This window comes from Caloenas nicobarica, chromosome 2, assembly GCF_036013445.1.
Source record: "Caloenas nicobarica isolate bCalNic1 chromosome 2, bCalNic1.hap1, whole genome shotgun sequence".
Classification (NCBI taxonomy): domain Eukaryota; kingdom Metazoa; phylum Chordata; class Aves; order Columbiformes; family Columbidae; genus Caloenas; species Caloenas nicobarica.
The window spans coordinates 88,970,193-88,991,977 of NC_088246.1; the positions used below are offsets into that span (position 1 = coordinate 88,970,193).

Here is a 21,785-nt window from a genome sequence, read left to right on the forward strand (position 1 = left end):
CATTACAGGAATCATCCCGTAACTATCAGAATATAAACTGCACTGACAGAAAGTCCATCCAGAGTTGGGGGTTGGTGTGGTCACCTAATGACTCACCATGCCTGTGAAGGACCAAAAGCCCAGAAGTGCATAGGCACCAGTTCCCCCCTTGCAGCACTCCCCGCTAAACTCCTGGCTCTGAAGGAGTCAGAAACTGGTCCCCCACCTGCTGCCAGTGGCTGGGCTGCCTTGAGCAGGATGTATGTACAGTGCTCCCTGCAAGCTCCGTCCCATCATGGGTGAGCGAGCTCTTCAGCTTTAAACAAGGCTATAGCATTAATATGCTTGTGTAGTGAAAGCTCTAAGGACAGAAATCTCTAAGGACAGAAACCTCTAAGGACACTGTCAAAATCAGCTATTGGATTAAAAATAGACCAAGTTTAACAGAGTTCAGGGTGCCAGCTTCAGCTATGTTGCTTAAGAATAGTAGTGTGCACAAATTTCGTTGTGCTGGCCAGTGTCTGGCAGATATTGTCTGGTTCTCTGATCTGTTCAAAGCCAAAAACTGCAGCAGCAACTGCAATGACTCAGTTAACTTTGTTGATCAATTCAAGCAATATACTCTGTCTCAAGGTCATGGTGTATCTGGCTGAGAATACAAACAGTATCTTTTGACAACGCACACATTTAAGTTCCTATCCATCTTTTTTATCCTGAAAAATGCAGAATTATTCCACAAGTCAGTGGGGCAGAAAGCACAGAAAATTAAATCTGGTAAGACAAATTAAGCTAAAGATATGACTGTTTCTGGAAAAAAGAGTTTCAGGCTAGCCCATGTGCTGTGTTTAAAAAGAACGGCAGAGGAGATGGACAGAACAAACCCTGCAAGCAACGTAGCTCTGACAGTCCGGGGCTGAGAGTTCTGGTACTCAGGAACTTCTCTGCAGTGGCCTGATCTATTATAGCTCCCAATGAAAGCAATGAGAAGGCCCTGTTGGTCTCATAGGTCCTTTCTGCAAGGCCTCAAAAGCAAGAGCTGGAACTTTTGCAGCCAGTTTAACTTTCCTGTGGAGACAGGCTAAGTAGTCTGCAGTATCTGATGTGTCCTAGGATTCTCAAGATCCTATAAAAAGTAAGGACTGAAGGTCTGTGTGTTGCTTGCATTCAGTTTGCTGGAACTGGAACACTGTGCCCATTTATTAATAGCTAATAAAACAGGACTTGCACTTTTCGAACTGTTGGTCTCTCTTCTCAAATAGCTTTTTATTCTATAGAAAGCATGCTAAGGTGGAGACTATGGCTTTTCTGATTCAGGAAAATGATGGATAGATTTCTAACTTCCTACAGCTTGAGCTGCAAACTCAAGGAAGAGGAGGAGGCATTGGCTTTGTTGTCTTAGTTTCCGCTTGGAAGTCTCTGTAAGTCCACAATACCTTATGCACTGTGTTTGCGGAGCTGTGTCATGCCCCGTACCCGCTACTGACAGGTTGTATCCAGGCTGCTAGGATTTCCAGTTCATGGCTATGCTGTGGCTTTGATGGGACGCACAGTGTTCTTAGGCTGGGCTGGCATAGGAAGGGCACAGGAGGTAAACAGCCTTCAGATCTGTGAGTGAGGTGACAGTATTTACTGTCCTTTGTAGGCTTGTAGGCTTATAGAAGAAAAAGGAAAAAAAAAAAAAAAAGAAGCTTGACAGACCAAGAAGCAGCAATGAATTTAGTCTTGAAGTGAAGGAGTTGCCAGTCATCCCAGAAGTTGAACTTGCAGGCGCTGAATAATGGAAAACATTGTTTAGTTTGCTGAGCAGTGGCTGAAACAGAAATCAGATCTGAAAATGTCCCAACAAAAGGAAAATAAGGTTCAGATTCAGCCCCATATAAAGTGTTTGGATGAATTAGTGTTGAGTAATTTCTAAATATTGCTAAAGCCTAGCAAGTAAGAAAGAAGTGGTCATCACTATTTTTCATCAATAGATTAAATACTATCTCCCAAAGGTGACTTCAATGTCACGTCATTTTCAGACTCTTTTGTTCTCTACAAATTAGACTTAAATTTTCAAAAATGATCGTTTATCTGCCTCTGGTTTTGTGAGCCCATACCAAAATACTTAAAATCTGATTTTAGAAAGTGCTTAATGGTCACATGGTTTGTAGCCCCATGGGTGGGTCAGTGGCTCAGCGCTTACGGAAGACCAGGCAGGGAGCTATTCCGCTTGTCCCTGTGCTTCAGACTTGTGGGTCACCACCCCTCTTCTTCAAGTATCCTGGTAACCTGTACAGTCAGCAGGAGAATTAGGTGCTGCCCACAGTCTCCAGAGAGAGGTCCTGTCCCATTTATGTTTAGCCACCTAAGCAAGGTGAAAGAAGCTACTATGGTAATTCTTTAAAGACACCTCTTTCCAAGGGAGGAACACTGGACTCCTCTCCAGTCTCTAGGCTGTTAAGTGGTTGAAGATTTGGGGACACCTTGGAAAATACAGATGTGACTGTAAGAGAACAGATTTCTGTTAGCTGGTAAACTCCCATCTATCTCAATATTCAAGCAAATAACCAACTACTCTTAAACACAGATAGCTTGTTAAATTACATGAGGAAATTTGAGCAAAAGGGTTGTGCTAAATGAGCTTAACATGAAAGAAAATGTATTAGCTAAAAACAAGCTGCAATTAGCATTAAATGTGTTTAATATGAAAGAGCTGGAGGAACTGTCAGGAAGAATATGTTTTCTATTCATTAGTTTGCTTTGTCTAACCACTTAGGCTCTAACAAAATATGTTTAAATTCTATCATTATGTTTACACTTATTCTGTCTTCCAGTTATATAAATAGAGATCGCAATGAATTTGTAGAAATATTTTCCTTTTCCATTTATTATCATAGGTTTCTGCTCTGCATGGAATAATAGAAAGGTTTGTCCTATTCACCTGCCATATGAATAAAAATAAACTAATTATTTGAAACCAGGGAAGCTATTAAAGATAGTCGCCCTTCAGCATGCGATGTGCCATTTACAACAGGGATACTATTGTGCTAGGGGTTTAATGAAGTCAGAGTCGTCACTCTGAAGATGGCCTTGTTTGTCATTGGCTAGAAAAGATATTTAGAATTGCTCGAAGCCTTAGAAGCAGTTAAGCCAGTCTGGATCTAGATGAGGACTTTCTTTTCATGTGACTTTCAGAATAAAATGATGACTCTATGAGAAGGTCCTGTATTGCTAAATGTTCCATGAAAATTGCCAGCAATAAACTTCAAAACCCTAATCAAGGAGTTTTAGAATCTAAAGTCCTTTCTTAAGTAAAATATACCTACTACTCACCCTTTGAAAATGTTAATTACATCATACTAACACGTAGACTTGGAACACATCATTTGAATTTTCTTCTGGTAAGGTTATCACCAGTCAGATATTCCCCAAAAAGATGCTGTCTTTAGGTTAAGTTTATCCAGTGGAAAAGTTGGTGCAGAACTTAAACCCTACATTAAGGATCAAAATTCCAAATCAAGAACATAATAGTTCCTCAAAAAAGTGGCTTGACTTGAAGGAACTATTCATGTACTCATATTGTTCATGAGCACAGATATTTTGCAATGCTTTTGCAGTCTTTCAGTAGGGTTTAATTTATTTCAATACAATCGGCAAGGGTTTTTCAGATTAATATGTTGCCTTTTTAGAAGAGGGATGGATTAAGGTAAACCCCCACTGTAATATAAAACTAGATTGTCATTATAGAGAAGGCATTGTCTGGAGCCCATTTTTATATTAACTGAAAATGCAAGTACTTGATTAATAAATGATTGACTGACTGATTGATTTATGGCAGTGGGCGGCCCCAAGCTTCAGTGTGACTGATGACAGAGGATTTTCACCAACCCACCACTCTGGGGCATGGCACGCTCAGCATTCCCTCTCCCAGAGCCAAGAAACCAGAATCCATTCCCCAACCCAGGTATTCTGGCTGTCAGCTGACCCGTGTTGAATTGTGATGTTTCGTGCATACTGAGATTTGTTCCCAAAAGACTTCCACAGGAGACATTTGAATTGGAGCTAACAAAACCTTACTGGAGTATATATTTTTTAATTGTACAATTTAATTTACTAAAACACTGTAGGTTGTAGATGGAAAGCGTCTTGCTTCACCTAGGAGAGCAGCCCATTCATTTCAGCCATGTGAGGAAGGAACACAGAGTTTTGCTCTCTCTGAGGACAGCATATGCCAGAGAGAGGGGCAAGTGCATTGCATTCAGTTCCCTGACAAGCTTTCTAGCATTTCTGTAATCTCTCTTGTGATTCTCTGAACCTTTCAAACAGAAAGGCAGTTACTGATAAGCACTATGTTGCAATAGCAGATTAAATTTATCAAGCACTTTCCTTTCTTTTCCAGCCCAATGGCATCTCTCAGTAAAAGGCAATAGCTGTGTAATTCAGTCAGAGAATGCCAAATAAACTAGGATATCTGTAGAAAAATCAATGTGTCCAGGAGTCAATTAAATTCTTGCAATACTAATTTTCAAGATCTCTAGTAATAAAGAACAATAGAGATTTCCTTCAGATATAAGCACAATTGATGAGAATTAGCATGACTGGACATTTTTTTGTTAGAGGCAGTATTTAATTTTAGGTACTAAAATTTAATTCCTAACCAATTGTAGACCTTTGTTTTCCTCCTAATATTTTTTCATAGTGAAATGTGACTCTGTCATTATTGCAAAAATGACTTCTACATACGCACAGCATTCAGGTAAATCCATGTAGAAACCTTTATATAGATATACGTCTATGTATGATTTCTGATAAAATATGTAGAGAAAATAAGAATTTACGTGGTTTTGCTGGTCACACAGGACATAGTAGTTATGCTCTTTCTTTCATATTTTTTTCCTACTAAATCTGCCTAGAAAAGAGAAGAAATCAGAGCAGATCTCATTTAAATACTTTAGACATAAATATCTTTAAAGGTTAGGGTAAATCCTTTTAATCTTTAGTTAACAGGAATATGATATTTAAAACACCCAGCATTTCATCATCTGATTTATGACATTACTCTCTTTTTTTTAATCAGGAATTAAGAAAATTCCTAAATTGATTTTAAAGAAAGGAAATGTGCAAAATTTCTGTGGAGTTAACGTATTCAAGCCTTTTTGAAGCATCATCTGAGTAATTTTGAAGATAGAGATTCTATAACCAACATAGCAAAAAAAAATAGTTTTCAAATACATACTTTCTCTTTTTTTCTTTCTATTTCAGTCTCGCTTCCCTAAAAACATATTATTCACATTTAAGTGAGCATTTCAAATGTGGCTTTTTATTAAACAGCAATCTTGTTAAATACTTTGTCATGAAATTGTCATTGGTTTCAATACCAGAGAAAAAGTTGGTATTACTGATTTTTGTGTGTGTGTGTTGAATTACTATTAATTCTACATTTTATGCAGTATATTTGTTTCCAGTATTCATGTAAGATAGGTTTGCCTTTCCCAATGCACATGCAAATATGAAGTATTTCTTCATTAAGGCAAAGGCATATTTCCTGTTCTGTGGGAAATACCAGGTAGTAGCTGCAGACCAAAGAATAATCTGTTATTTTTCTCACATTCATTCTTAGAGGCACAAAGCTTCTTCAGTGAGGAATGATATGTTAGTCTGGAATTTTGTTTTTCTTTTTACTTTAATGGTTCTTTTTGCAACACAGCCCTAGGCTGCATCACTGTATAGGATAAACTTATCATTCCACTTACCTCCTCTTTTGATTGCATATGCCTTCCCAAGGATAGGTTTTTTAAGAAATATCGAAATCTTTGATGAGTAAATTTTGACATTTGTGGCTTTTTCATTGCCAGTTGTCTGCTTAAATAATATCCTGTTTGTCTGTACAACAGGAATTTACGTATCATGAGAAGAATCATGAAACCTAAAGAGGAAGCTGTGCAGATAAATTGAGCTGAGCTGTGCTGATGAAACCTTTGGCATATGCAAAAGTATTCAGAAGTATTCACACATGGAAAGAAATAGTGTGCAAACTGTTTTTTTAAAAAAAAGGGACAGATAGATTCTTGGCATTTGGCATAGCACAAATATATCAAGTGTCTTCAACTCGCTGTATTGTTGTTCTAAATCATTTGGCTAGTTTTAAGAACAATTTAGGAAAAAAAATACTATTTCTATCTAAATTATTACAAAATGTTAAACCAAACTGAATGTTATTCCGATTTTATTTTAATACAAATAATTATCATTTCACTTGTGCAGTCAGGTAGATTGTGTTTTGACTTTCTTAGCTATCATATCAAGTAATATTTTTCCTAGTTCCTTCTAACCCCCTTTGAGTTTAATAACAGTACCAGACAATACTAGAAAGAGAAGGAATTTGCATTATGTTGTTACAATTATTTTTTATCTTTTACATGGCCTAAAGATGGTAGAAAAATGTTTTGAAACAAAAATATTCTTGTTTTTACCCATATGACAATGACAACACATGATAGAGTATCAAAATTCAGGTTTCTGCATCAATTGTTAGAGAGAGATGTTTTCTGCTTCTGAATTCCGTTATGTTTATTGTATGATAGACTTCATTTATTTTAATCATTTTGCGCTTTACATACTGGGTGTTTCAAAAAGATGGACCCAACTGGAAATAAGACTGCTTTGAAACTCCAGTTTTTCTCCCTTTTTTTGTTTAAACACAGTTTACACACTATTTCTTTCCATGTGTGAATACTTCTGAATACTTCTGCATATGCCAAAGGTTTCATCAGCACAGCTCAGCTCAATTTGCAGTTTCCTCTTTAGGCTTCATGATTCTTCTCATGGTATGTAAATTCCTGTTGTACAGACAAACAGGATATTATTTAAGCAGACAACTGGCAATGAAAAAGCCACAAACTCCAGTTTCAAAGCAGTCTTATTTCCAGTTGGGTTCATCTTTTTGAAACACCCTGTAGTTAAATCATTTGTAATACTCTTGACAAAGAGTTATTTACTGTGCAGTATCACCTACCATCCCTTTAGTCATATTTCAGTTATTTCAGTATTTATGTGTTTCTTTCTAAAATATTTTCCATGTTTGCTATCGTATTTAAAATATTAGCAGTAATCTAAGGCACAGTCAGCGTTGAATCAAAGATTCAATACTGACAATAGTATTTTCATGACAACAGTCCTTTGTAGGTGAACTGAGAGCTTGCCCAGCCCTACACTTTGTTGTGGGCTTGTTTACTGAATGGTGTCCAAAAAAATGAGATGTGATGGCTAAGCTCAATTGAAGCCAATCTAATCACCCCACTCCTTGCAAATACTTACATGTCTGTGTGATTATGTATCTTTTTTTTTGCTGGTAAATATCTGTATATGCATATATGTATATGTATACACGAGTTCAGGTGTGTGTATGTAAAATGTAGTCATGACACAGCATGGACCTAGAAGACACTGCCTTTAAGCATGGTCTGTGAACAAGGAGAGCCTGGAAATACCTAAAGGAATAAACCTTAATGGTTTCTGCTATGAGCTTAGTATCTGCAGCTCTGCTTGACTTTTGCTTTTCCCATGAGGGCCTTAAAGGCACGATAGTGCTTTCTTTTAACGTCCAGCATTGTAGCAAGTGGTAATTCAGTAACCAGACTTAGCAGTAATTCTTCTAAATCATCAGTAAGAGGTGTGTGGAAGCTGACACCATTCTCATCCAAAACCTACTAGACACAAGAGGTGCCAAACAAATAAGAAAATAAAGTTTGTCCAAACGGTTCTCTAGGATAAGCTGTACGTATATATGATGCTAAAGCATCCTTGGCATTGGTAATGAGTCCTACGGTAAGCTTTAGCTGACTTATGTGGGAAAGACTAGGCATTTTTCATTTGAAAATCCAAATCCATTTTAAGATTACTAAGTACAGACATAGAAGAGAGAAATTTATTGTTATAGTTGTACAAAGTCTGTCTTTAACATACTCCACCTTTTGAACTTCTCTGAAGAAAAGAAAATTTAAAATGCAGCCCAGGATTCAGTATCTTTGACTTAGAGCCTTAGTTCTAAAGGGAACTGTATAACTGAAGTTTCTGAAATATCCTTAGGTTAGAGGTACGAGTAGGCATCCAGGATCTGGAGGGCTATGCAAAAGTGGAAGGTCACATCTACAGAATTTTTCTTCTCAAAAGTATGGTTCCTCATAATAAGATAGGACTTTCGTACTTGAATACAAAGTAGATACCTAAGAAAATTGTCTGCATGTCTTTTGAGAGTGAGAACATTTTTAGTCCACTTAAATAAATAACACACAAATAACAAATAAATAAGAAAATTTAGGTGGATTCAGATGTACAATACTGAAAATAATCCAGAAGTCTTTCTAAAGAATTTCAAAAGTCTTTTAAAGATTCATGCTAAGAGAAACCATTTTTAATTCATGTCAGTCTTTTTCTCCAAAATTCATTCAAGGAACATGATTTCTACCGTTCAGAACAAAATATCATTTTAATTAACTTATGTGCTTTATGTTTGCACATATAGGTTCAGACACAGATAAAAACATATATGTAGTAAAGAGTAGAGGTGAGAAATTTGATTTCTCCCAGCTAGCTTAAACGGCTGTGTGGGATGGCTGCTTATAGTTCTGCAAATAATTCGGACGCATAGAATTTTTACTAGAAGTAATAGCATACACAAGCAGCAGAGGGGATGGAAATCAAATTAAACTTATTATTGTGGCAATCAGAACATGTTTTCATTACAGAGATAAATAGTCTAACTATGATGGTCTGATGCATATCACTGGACGTCTTTCGCTGATGCTTCTCTGTGTTGCTATACTTCTTGTTCTTCTGGGTCCTATAAGGAGATTAAAAGTGGTTGTTTAACATGGCGAGTACATGTAAATTCAACCAAAGTTCAATGAAATATTTATCTAGTGCATCAATATTCTAATTTCAGTTCTTTGTTGTTCTACATGATCTAATAATGGGTGGGGAAACAAACTGCTGGGAAGTCCTCATTTCTTCCCTCTTCTCTTCCTAAAACTGCTAACAGGATTTTTAAAATGGCCTAAATATGTCTGCAATTTCAAGCTCAAGAAAGAAACCTTGTATGTTGATAGGAGTCTCTTTTGTAGTATGTGTGCTTTGTTCTGAGTTATTTTACTTCATTTACTGGCTGATACAGTTTGTCTTGATAAAAGAGCTTCTTCTTCCTGTAGAAAGTAGAATCGAAAATTTTCACTGGCAGTTTTGAAGTTGTTTTTATTACTTTTAATTTTACAGAGTGCTTTTAGAAAAAGTTGTGGTTCCTCTAAAATGAGAGGTGTGGGCTTTGGTGCAGTAGTGTGTTCCTGTTTGACTTATCAATACTGGAACTCTTATTTACTGAATCAAAAACTGTTAAAGGTATTTCAGTAAAAAAGAATGTGTTTCTCATTTTTAATATCTAAGTGTGTCGGTAAACTACGTGCTCAAAGCAGCATATCCTTAAAACTCACACAGATTAGCAATAATCACTTGGATCTCTAACTCTCTAATTTAGGAACTTTTGACGTAAAACCAAGGACAGTATGACTTTATCTAGTGATTTTTCCAAAGAACTGCCAATTCCTTGTTTGTCAGGCAGCTACACATTTGAATAAAATGATCCCCAGTTTTGAGCCACAGTGCCACTCTTCAGAAAACACAAAGTCCTAATGGCTCTAGATCGCAGGCAGTATCATCAGACCTATCATGTTCTTCACCATAAGAGACAACAGTGCAAATTTATCCTGATAATGATTTTTTGCATTTTTCGTGTTCACAGATATAAGAGAATCATAGAATCAATTTGGTTGGAAAAGACCTTTAACATCATCAAGGCCAGCCGTTAACACAACACTGCTAAGAGTAGTATTTTGGTTGATTTTATTTCATAAAAAGTAAAAATATGAGGTTTTGTTTAGTTTCTAGTCTTCGTAAGGACTGTAGGCTTAAGAAACTGACCCTGAGCATAAATTAGTATTTTTTTCTACCCTCTGAGTTTTTGTGGCCAAGAGACAGAGTTTGCATTTCTATGGCATAAACACATTAAGATAAGGTGAAACTGCATCACTGGAATGAAAATGACAATACAAGTCAAAAATTTTTCTAAACACTTTCTTGGATGCAAGGGCTTTTTTCCGTACAAGATGCAAGTAAAAGTAGTTCTTCGTGATTCTAACAATTTAAATTATAGTTTATGTACCTTATGCAGGGGAAAATAGGAGAACAACAGAAATTCTTGCCAAAGGGCCAGATGCTGCCTTCATTTCCTCTAAAATATATTAAAGCAATTTTATTTCTGTTTGAGAGGCAAAGTAATGCTTTGAAAAATGGATTTATTTCATTTTATTGCAGTGTTTTGAAAGGTTTATTATTTAGCTGCATATAACCTTAGCAAAATGAATAATGAACTCTGCTGTATCTGAAGTCTTGTCCTTCATGCTTTGCCTCACATACGATTCCCTTTTCTTATAGCTATTTTATTCATCAGATTAGGTCTTGTCATCTTCGCAACTTGCACAACAGGAAATCAATAATTAATTATGGATAGGTAAAGCAATGCCTCAGTGATTTCCTGAAACATACCAGAGTTGCACTATATTAAACACCCAGGGATAGTTACCTAGCTGTTTCTCACTCCGATAGATTTGGCAAGTAATTAGCATATCTCTCCCTTATCATGTGTCCCTTCATAGCTAAAATCAAGGGATGAGATATAAAATTAGAGTAGAAGATATGTGATTAGAAGATGATAACACTGCACAGAAAGAAAGAAAAAAAAAAACGCATTTGGAAAAAAGAAAACTCGCCAAGGCCATCTGTGGTATTTTGAAAGAAAAAAATTGTGTGATACTCTCAAAGGAATATAGTACCTCAGGCTCTGTGATGACAAGAGAAAAACAGGGAGAGACAATATTCCCAAAGATTTTGGGGTGGGACGCTGACAATAGGAAAATAATGACTTTACTTTCAGAGAAGCTGAGATGGAGGCTGGGAGGTACACATCTCATTTTGAAAAGAATGAGCTTAACCACTGATTCTGAAAATGTCACTTTAAAGAGCCTACAGAAAACTTAATAATCCTCATCCAGTGCCAGACAGTTTTGCTGTGCTTGATGACTGTCTGACTGGAGCCCCTTTTAAAGCCACATGCTGCCCTAAATATGTATTTCAGCCTCTTAAGCAACTGAACGTCTGCTGTGTCTGGGATGCAGGAAAGGTCACTTATAAGTAAAAGCCATTTGTACACTGAAATTCAGGAGTAAAAAGGAGAGAAGTGCTGAGGTCAAGCCCCCTGCGCATCGTAAGAAAGGCGACTGATGTGGTGTGTGTATATTGCACAGCCACGCCGGCTGGGGAGCGGCGAGGCAGCCCCCCAGCATCGGGCACCGGGACAGGGACCGAGAGCCCCTGGGAGAGGTGGCTGCTCCAGCGGCAGCTCTGCTGCCCGGCTGGTTTGGTCCTTCCCTGCCCAGCTCAGCTGCTGCTGCTCGTTGCCCTGGCTCAGGTGATGGCACTGCTCCCCTGGTCATCTCAGCGGGGTCTCTCTCCTCTCCCCTCGGTTATGGCTGTGTAAGGGAGCAGTGAGTGGCCTTACTCTCAGGCTCACACAGCGGCAGGTGTCATACTCACAACATAACTTGTCGCTAGTAACTGGCATCACCATCCTCATCATCATCAGGAGTGAGAAGCAAACTATGTTTTCCTTTAACCACTTTGGCTAAGTGGTCATACTGCAAGCAATTCCTGTATTTTTATCCAAATTGCTTTAATATTTTTAAATCCCCTAAACTTGATTAATTTCTCTGTTTTAAGTATTTTTCTGCCTTTCATAAGCTGTGGAAATAAGACTATAAGCATAAATACCAAAATCTTCAAATCAAGATGAGCTTCAGTGACCCATGTCTTCACTTTGTACCTGTTGATTTTGAAGCCCTGGCTCAAAACTCTTTGGGAGAGGAAGGGAAACAGGAGAATTTGAGTCAGCAACCCTTTGTCTTTTGAAGCCAGTGAAATTACTCCAGATTTCCACTTGTAGACTTAAAACAGAATGAGTCTGAAGGATTTAACCCAAGGAACAACTACTAATGTATAAGCCAGGAGAATGTCAGTATCTTCCAGGCTCAATCCCTACTCATGTCTTAAGTTCCCACTTCGGATACAAAAGGCAAAATCCTAGGAGTAAAAATGTCAATATTCTGCCTATAATCATTTGTAGCTTATCTAATGGCAGTAAAAAATCATCAATGAAGTAAATTTATTCAGAATACCTTATAAAGCAGATCAATGCCCCAGAATTCTCTGTTGACTTTGAGTTTTCCTGGAAACAACGCAAGCAAATCCAGAAAAGACAGTCCTTTCAGGAATCATTTACCCGTAACAGGATTTGGCACTGTAAATTCAAAGGAAAAATGAAAGAACACCTTTATTTTTAATATAGTTTGTTTATGTAAAACTGATTCTGTATTTCAAGAGTATTTCTAGACTTGCTGAAGTTGTGAGAATTTAGGTGAAATCCCTCTTCTGCAGTAAACATACTTGAAGTACAAAGGCAGGGGCTTTTTTAGAGAACAGCCATCTCTCCATCTCTCCTTCAGCAGCTGACATTTCCTCATTAGCTACTTCAGCAGCACACAGGGAGCAGTCACAAGCTCAATATTCGGGTGTGTTGGTGGGGGGAGGTCAGCCTCTGCTGCCATGGAGCTGGCAGAGAGAGAAAAGCCAGGCTCGATACCTCTGTTGAGAAGCACTGGGAAATGTATTTATTCTCTCCTCTTGTATTAAATGAAAATAGTATGATCCCGAGTTGTAAAGCCTAATGATGAGTGTAGTGGTTGGTGAACACTTAAACCACATTATTTCAAAAATCCCATTTAAGAGCTCTGTGAGATACATGCGTGGATCACCCCAACCTTGTAACTGTTTTAGATTTCTCACCGTAGTCAAGTCACGCATGTAACTTTCATATGTCAATGTGTGTAGATAATTTGATCCAGTTCTAATTTCTGTTATGTCTTATTAGTGTCGTGACAACAAATCCCCACTGAAGAATTGCCCAGACCTGTGTAAGTCTGATGAGCCTTGACTTAATTCACATCAGATTTATCTTGTACTCTAGACAATGTCACAATGGTGCACACCAGTCAGGATGTTTCATTTAACCTGACAGCAGAGCTTCAGCTTGCGAAAGATGCAACACCAGCAACTCAGAGCAACGTCTGGCTGAGTTTCAAAGCAAGTAAATCCTAACTTATGTACTTACAGGCATTTTGCCTTGTTGCTCTCCATCACCTGCTTCTAACACAATGGTGGTCTAGTTACCGATTACTGACAGTGGTTGCTATCAAAACTTCATACTTCTAGAGTTTATTACCATTACAGGAGCAGTTATTATTACAATTAATATCCTGAAACCGGTAGAATGCTGGCTTACAGATAGGGAAGTGGATGACAAACCAAGTCTGGCCCTTCAAATCATTTGGAAAAATGTCTATTAAATCGAGTCACAAGAGGATCAGGTGTGAAGCAAGAAGTAGCATGCTGGAGAGTTTGTAAACCTGGGGAAGGCAGGATACTACATTGTCTGTAGTCCCTCAGGTTTCAGCTGTTTCATTATTGGAGTTGTTGCATCATTTTTGGTTTTTTTTCCCTAGTGGGATTTCTCTGCTTTGAGGAAGCCGCTGTCTTTCTTCCTCACAATGTTAGGACATCAGGAGTCAGGGCAGACTATGCTTTTCAGCACCGAAAGATATTCATGTGCGGGCAGCTACGGTACAGTTTCTCTAAACCACTCAGTGTATTTTAAGTCAGTGTCCTCTTAGCAGCTGATCAGCGTAGTCACTCAGAGTGTAGGGCTTGTTCTTATTTTTGCTATGGCTATTAGCACATGAACTGGTGTGGGGTTTCTTTCGGACTGGATGCCATGAGGTCATCCAGGTTGGGCACCACACTGAGGTTGGCGATGTCAGTGCTTCTTACCCAACTTCACCACACATTGCTTGGTCACCTCATTGTATCTGGTCCCCCCTCTTGCCTCTCTCATCTGTGAGTTCGTTAGTAACTCTGATGTTAGCATAGTGTCAGTTCCCATCAGGGCTTCATTTCCTTCAGTCCTCATAGTGTTACTGTACTAAGTGAGAAAATGGCGTGTGTGATTTCACCCACCTCCGCAAATCATCTCAAGTCAAGGACTCCACTACCGAAGAGTTCTGAAAATTTGAAACTCTTGCAAACGCAAAAGAAAACTGCTCTCTCTTTTTCCCTACATTTTAAACACAAGAAGAATAATGGGAAAACCCAAATTATATTTTCATAAGATACCTATGCAATAGGTGTTTGGGACAGTAAGTTTAGTCACCCTGACAAAATAATTCTTTTGCATGGGCCTGAAGAAAATTGTTTCTTTTCAAAATGACTTAAAATTGAGCAGAGACACAAAGGACCTGTTCACTCCTTAAGCCTAGTAGAAGATGATCAGTGCGACTACAATATCACTTTTGTTTTCTACAATGGTTATCCAACCCCTGCTTCAAATCTAATCCCTGCAGCTTTCCCAAGAATGTATCATCAAAAACATGTCACTGCCAATCAAGCTTTAACATTTGAACTTTATGGGGTATAATTGAGGGAGAATACATATATTCATTATAGTCAAAATATAGATCAATGCCCAGTAGAAGATACCTTGGAAGATACAATAAGGATGTATAATGGTATTTCTGTACTCTGGTTGTTCTGTGCTCTCCTGTAGTGTGCAGTTGCCACCTATTAATTAATTGCTGCCAGTTAAAAAATGCGTCCATCCTGTAACAGACCTGCATTGAATTTCTTTCCAATTTGTCAGATCTTTCTGTCTTACTCTTCTTCTCCTAGATCACATTTGTAGCTGGTAAATTGGTTCCTGAAATGCAGTCTCACACACTTTGCTTTTGAGTTAGCTTTCTTCTCTGCAGGACACTGCTATATACTGTACCTTTAAGTACCCAAATCAATTTAATTAAATTTCATTACAGGCACTAGAGCTGAAACAAACTAATGAAAGCAGCCATCACATCAGGTGGTATTTATCTCAGCATTAAATTGAAAATACTCCCTTTAGGCTCTTAAAAATTAGTTTCAATATTTAACGCTAATAGCTTTTGGAATTGTTGATGGGGGTAGTTTTAATGAATTTGTTACAAACAGTTTACCTTTCCCAGGAAAGAAGCTTGTTCTTTCTGGCAGAGGAGAGCTAAAGATAGGTGACTTTGAAGTATTAGAATTTTGAAATACTGTGAGGTCTGGGAGCTCCTCATAATGCTGTTGAACATATCATGAAGGTTGGCCTACAGTGATAGCAATGTGCCTTGTTGAGCAAAAAGCAATGCCAAGTCACCACAATACTTGTGTTAGAGTTTATCATTTGCCTGACTTGTTTTATTGAGCTGATTAGGCTTGCAAACTTGAAAGTTTGTAGCAGATTTTATTTGAAGACCTCACTGCATGCACTGCTCTCAGCAGAGAGAAAAATGAAAATTTGCAGGGAGGAGGAGAAGGAAAAACATCTACCACACAGAAGAATGCTATTGCCAGTCTCCCGCCTACAGCTGATTTTGCTCCTTCACTGCTGAGGCACCTGCCAATGCTGTTTCTGAGGAAGAAATGTTGTCAAAGTACCTGTTGATATTCTGTAGAATGAAACTGGTGCCACGTACTATTGCCGTAGAGTCCGTGGGACAGTGCATGTAACAGGGATTTATGTCATCCACTTGCCGTCAGATCCTGAGTCCGAGTATTAATGTAAACAATACAGATGGAATAGACAACAGGAAGAAGGGTTTACGGGAAGATTTGGGTCACTTTTTTCTGACCCACATGACAGGGATTTATTTGAGGAAGCAAGAATGCAAAAGGAGAGTGTTGCTGGCCATGTGTGCATCCAGATCCACAAAGCTGGAAGCAGTTCTGACTTGCACTATGTAAGCTTCTTCTTTTGCAGGCAGACAGTAATAAATAGTCTATTCCTTCTCCTTTTACCAGATCTAGAGTCTGACCTCTTGGTATCATCTCTTCAGTAGTCTGTTTAAAAGAAAATAGATGGTCAGAAAACTGTAACACAGTGAATTTTAGAGAGTCACCTTTCTGGTAAGAATGTCTGACCCCAGAGAAGGAAGAAAAAAAAGAACCATTTTTCTTCAGCAAGAAAAAGGCATGGGCTTCTCATGTGTTTGCTACATCATTTTTATAGTAGAGAAATCACCATTCAAGTTGTTATTAATAGGTGATGTAAAAATAATGCTGAGTATATACAGTCTTGAGGATTGGATAAGATTATTAGACTTAAGCTATTCATTATAATTATAACTATAAACTATTAGTTATTTTAAAATATGTATGGATTATATATATGCATACTAAATATATGTATATATATTGAAAAGTGTTTAATAATTTCCAATTTAATATTACGAAGTCAGGGCTTTACAGATGTTTTTGTTTGCATTCTCATTGATCTTTCCTCTAGGTTGGAGGAAACAGCTCATGTAGAAGCTGCTTGTTGGAAATGAAATATTGGATATAGAAAATTTAGGTTTAAGCAAGTGGTATTAAAAACTAACTATTTCTTTTTTCAAGTTACTATTTCTTTTAGTTAGCTGGTTTTCTTCCTTATATTTTCTTGTATGACTGTCATGAAATATGAGGTGCAGCTCAGTGAAGTGTTCTAAACATGGGTGACCTCTGCGGACAAATGCTCACTATCAACTCTAGGGAAAACCATGACTGCTATGAAAGCTGTGACCCAACCTTCACCTTCCTTTTTATTTTTACCTTTGTAGTTATGACTGAGATACACGCATGTTTATTCAAATGCATTATATTAAGGAGCACAGACATTCAGAATCTGTAGTTAAGTGTCACCTCCGTCTATTCGAATTTACTTAGAACAATTCCCTCTACATCAAGTATGAGCATCTTCTTTCCTCCTGCTGTTTGTGAAAGAGAAATGTGTCACAGTCTTGCTGAGTTCTCCTTCTTAAAAGTGTCATGGAAGGGGGAATTTCAAGCCAGTTTCTCTTGCAATTCCTAGAGCCCGCTGCCAGTGATGTCTGTGGAGGGAACAAAGTCAGAGAGATGCCTGGGGCAAAGGCAGAGGGTGGGATTCAGAGGTGGATGTCTTGAGTAGCCTGAAGCAGGGGCTAGGAATATTCTTTCTATCCCAACGGGAAATTATTTTTCTGTAAGCAAGAGGAAAATTCCAGCTGTTTTTTGGTAATATTTTACGATGTTTGTTTTTGTTCAGCATTTGATCGCAAAAACTTTGTTTAGTGCCATACCAGGTGCTTGACTCAATTTCCACTGAGCCCAACAGAAAGTGGGCATTTTAAAAGGCTTATGCCTTCAGTGCAAGACCTGGAAATCTCTGTGTTACTGATTTAGATTAAACATTAAGCATTGATAATGACAGCTAAGATCTATCAATACTTTAGACATTTGAAATACTTTTGTTTAATAAGACCACTAACAAGAGTCAATTTATTCTCTCATTATACTTTCAAACTTTTGAATATCCTTTTAAAAATGTACATTATTTTGGATTATTGCATTATATTATGGTACAGGAACAAAACATGAATGTTTGAAAGTCTCCTTTTTATTTCCGAACTAGCTGTTTCTAATATTTGTAATACTTTCCTTTTTTAAAAAAAAAAAAAAAAAAATCACCATTACCACAGTTTTAAATAGAAGGAATAGAATTTGTTTCTGTACATCTTGGAGAAAAATGCGATGAGGAAAATGCATTGATTCCTTTTTCCTCACGTGAACAAATGGGCAGCTAATGTAACTAGACTACAGATACCAAAAGTTACAATAATTTTGATAACCCCGGGTCTTCCCCATCTACTTACTCCAAAAGTTCCTTGCAAGATAGAAATGTTCTAAAGCAGAAACTGATTTTCACTGTGAAAACAAGCAGTCTTTGATTTGGAACTATTTTAATAGCCAGAATGGCATTTGCAATGTGAAAATAGAACCACAGAAAAAGGCAGAACTATTTAATAAATAGCCTAGAAAGTTGTTCAGTGTTTTAATAATTTGAGTCTTTCTGACATGTTATTTTACAGAACTTTCTGCATTCTAATTTTTTTCCTGGTGTGTCAGTACAATCAGCACGTTATATCCTGCACCATTAAGAATATTTACCACTCAGTGGAAAGAAAAAGATAGTAGCCCACTTTATATACATAGCAAAAACACTAGAGGAAAATACGCTGTACTTAAAATGGGGAACTACATGGTGTTTTCGCTGATCACTATTGCAATGTTTGATGTTACAGGATGGATGGTCGCAGTATCACTTTGTAGCCTCATCTTCAACGATAGAAAGGGATCGGCAAAGACCATACTCTTCATCACGCACGCCCTCCATCTCTCCTGTGCGCATGTCTCCTAACAACCGCTCAGGTAAGACCAGGCTTTCAGGACCGGAATAAAGACAGAGGTAATCCATCACTGTCATTTTCCTTCTTAAAGCAATGTCACTGGCATGTGGATTTGTTGCTAACTGTGGTGGAAGGGCACAAAATATATTCTTTACTCTTATCTGAATTATCTGTTCAAAACAGGAATATTTTTTTTCATTAACACCTTGGAAATTTTTACAGCACAAAGAATATTCCATAACTTTTTGCTATTAATTCCAATGCAGTGTTTTCCTGAGTGGAATTACCTGGGTAGATCTCAGGGCAATGGTGTCTATTAGTAGCATGAGGAAATTCTGTTACTCACTTTGCTAAGTCATGAAAACTGCTATGTTGTTTACAACCACTCTGCGCGCTGCACAGAAGTTGAAGGATCCACCTTATTTTGTTATCAGCTTTTATTCTGATTGTATGTGTATATAAGTGTGCATACACATGCATGTGTAAGTTTTACAAAAGGTTGACTATGGGTCTTCTAGTAACATCGATGGCATATTTATACCAGCTGTCATTAACTCTGTATGGTGCAAACAATAAATTAATGTAAGTATCTAAGTGTTAATTCATTTTTCTGTTCAGAAATCTGGGCATTTTCCCCTCAGTTTATTCCAAGGTAGAACATACCTTGTTTAGATAAAACCATTCACAGTGAAAATCTTCTAAGATAAATAGAGTAAAACAGCCTTTTAATGTGTTTCTTACTACTTCTTCAATCAACTGCTGTCATTCCATAGGTATACCAAGAGTTTAGGATTAAAGTGGGCCAAACCGATTATTGCCATCAGCATTGTGCCATGGTTTTGGTTTTTTAAGAAAATTGTTTTGTTAATTATCTAAAAGCTACATCTTAGTCCTGCAGAACCATCACCGAGGAAATTTGAAAATGTAGCCAGAAGTACAGTGAGAGCTGCTCTTCAGTTTTCAAAATCTGTCATTACACAAGTCTGTAAAGGGCTCTTGTTCCTTTTTTTCTTTTCCAAAATCTCATTTTGACTGTAAGTGCAAGGCACTTGAATTGTCTGTCCCTGAGATCTTAGTCCTGTCTCTTGCCAGAACTGTCTCCTCACTTCTGTTACTCTATTCCTTAAAGAACATACTTTAAGAAAGTTTGGATGAAATTCTTCTGCCATCATGAGTTATTGTAAGACTGGAAAAAGGCAAATATAGTGGCTGTTTCTGAAGGAAGAGGAGCCAATATGATTACAGAGCCGCCAGCTCAACTTCATTCTAGAAAATTACTGAAACAAATAATCACAATCCGAGTGCCTCAGAGACAATAGGAACTTAAAATACTGCTTTACTCTAGGAGTATCTATTTCTACATAATAGCATAAGTTATTGTCTGTCTGGTAGTATCCCTATCAAATCTGAACATTGGTTCAATACAACTTATTCTTATAAAATCCACCTAAATTCCTGCTACAACAGTTAAAGTGCTTTTTGGAAAGAATATTTAGTAAACGAAATCCACTGTAATCAGTAAGAATATTTCACATGAGATTTTTATAGGTGAGCTAGCAAACTGTCCACAAAATGTCATGTGTTGTAAACACGAAACAGACTGAAAACCTTTAGCAAAGAATGGGTATTGCTTATTGCCAAAATGGAAGAATGCTTTCCTTGGAGGTTTGCCTTGGGCCCAGTACTCTTCAGTGGTTTTGTTAATGACCCAGATAATATACAAAGGGTTCCTATTACCTTTGCAGGTGACATAGACCTGGGAGAGGCTCATGTACCTTGAGAGGCGTTACTGGAATTGAGAGTGATACTGAGAAATTTGAGATACTGTCCAGAGGGGAAAAAAGATCCAATCCATTACAAATACATTATAAGGAAAATATCTGTCTGGACAAAAGTTCTTTAGAAGTGATCTTTTAGGGATTTTTGTCACTTGCACACATGATTTAGGAAATGGAGAAATCAGGATATGAGGACATACTGAACGGACTGTAATCTTTTAACTTGAATAAGAGACACGAGATGGGAGCAGCAAGAAGAGGAACACATCAAGTATTCAAGTACGTAACAGCCAGCTGTGAAGGGGAACGGCATGAACTTTCTCTACTTTCATAGCAGATAAATGGAAATAAAGAGCAGCAAGGAGTCAGGCTAGACATTAGGGAACATTTCCTAATAGTAGGGAAACAAAGCACTGGAACGAACTGCTTGGAGCAGTTATGTGATCTCTGTCATTAGAGATCTTAAGTTTTAGATGAAAATCTGTCAAGAATTATTTTGGTATACTGGATCCTACCTTGGGGTAAAGAGTCGAAGTAAATGAACTCACAGTATCCCATCCATGCCTAGGACTTGCTGATAAGATGCTTTAACTAGTGTAGAGACCTCTGTCTTCTTTTTTGTGTCTATAAAGAATAAGAGCAGAAAACACTGGTATCACTTTTCAATCTAGTGTCATCCAACGATTTTATGTCTGCTTCCAGTAAAAACTCTAAAAGAGGACACTTCTGGATTTTAACACTTGGCAGAAAGCCGTTGTTCTCACATGGGAGGAGAGAGATAATTCTCACAGGGTACAGAGAGAGTTGGTGTTGTGTTTATCAGTCAATTTTGTTCAAAACACAGGAGTGCTTAAAAGCATTACCAGAGTAGGTGAAACAAAATGCATCCCTGTGTTAGCAACTTTTTCAACATTTGCATTCTGTCTTGTTCCCTGTTAGACTCAAGTTGCTATTAGCTGATTTGGTAATTTTATGTCATGTTTATTTATATCTACGGGATTATCAGCTTTAGAATTACATCACTATTGACAAGCAATTTAAAAACAATCCCCAGTTCTAATGGCTTCGTAAGAAAAAACATCTGCCCCTCATTTGCTCTGTAATTTTAGAGGCCAGAGCCAGCAGCGCCAATCTAAGCAGAATTCAACATCACTTGTATTTCCCTGCTCCTTGATTAAGTACAAGTGTTTCCTGATTCCTTAACTAAAAAATGTAACGCAGAGATGCTAGAAGACATAACTCATGATCAAGCTTCACAAATAAGCTTGTCTTACTTTTTTGTTGTTGTTATTTTTCCTTTTTTTTTTTTTTTAGGCAAGGGCACTGTTATTGCTTTTGCGGTTCTTTCAACATATCAAATACCTGGGTGGAGTCAGGGGCGGGAGTAGAAGTAAGCACCAGGCCTTCAGGTATTTTTGTACCACTGTGCCTTGAAAAGGCTCTGGGGTGCTGTGCCGCTCACCTCGTGCTCCTTCCTCTGCCCTCCACAAAAGGGAAAGTGCATTGTATCTACCAACATCCAAATATCTTGGAAGCAAATTTACTTGAAAGACATAATATTTAGCTCTGCTTTTCACCTTTTCCTAAGCATCACAAGCTCTAAGTCTTCGTGATC

The 21,785-nt window shown here is 37.7% G+C and overlaps 1 protein-coding gene across 1 annotated transcript in view; it reads left to right on the forward strand.

Moving 5' to 3' along the window:
* Positions 1-21,785, forward strand: part of CTNND2 (catenin delta 2) — a 531,616-nt gene that overhangs the window by 497,830 nt on the left and 12,001 nt on the right. Inside the window, exon 18 of the mRNA XM_065627308.1 lies at positions 18,288-18,414. Within this exon, the coding sequence (XP_065483380.1) occupies positions 18,288-18,414 (127 nt within the window). The remainder of the gene's footprint in view (positions 1-18,287; positions 18,415-21,785) is intronic.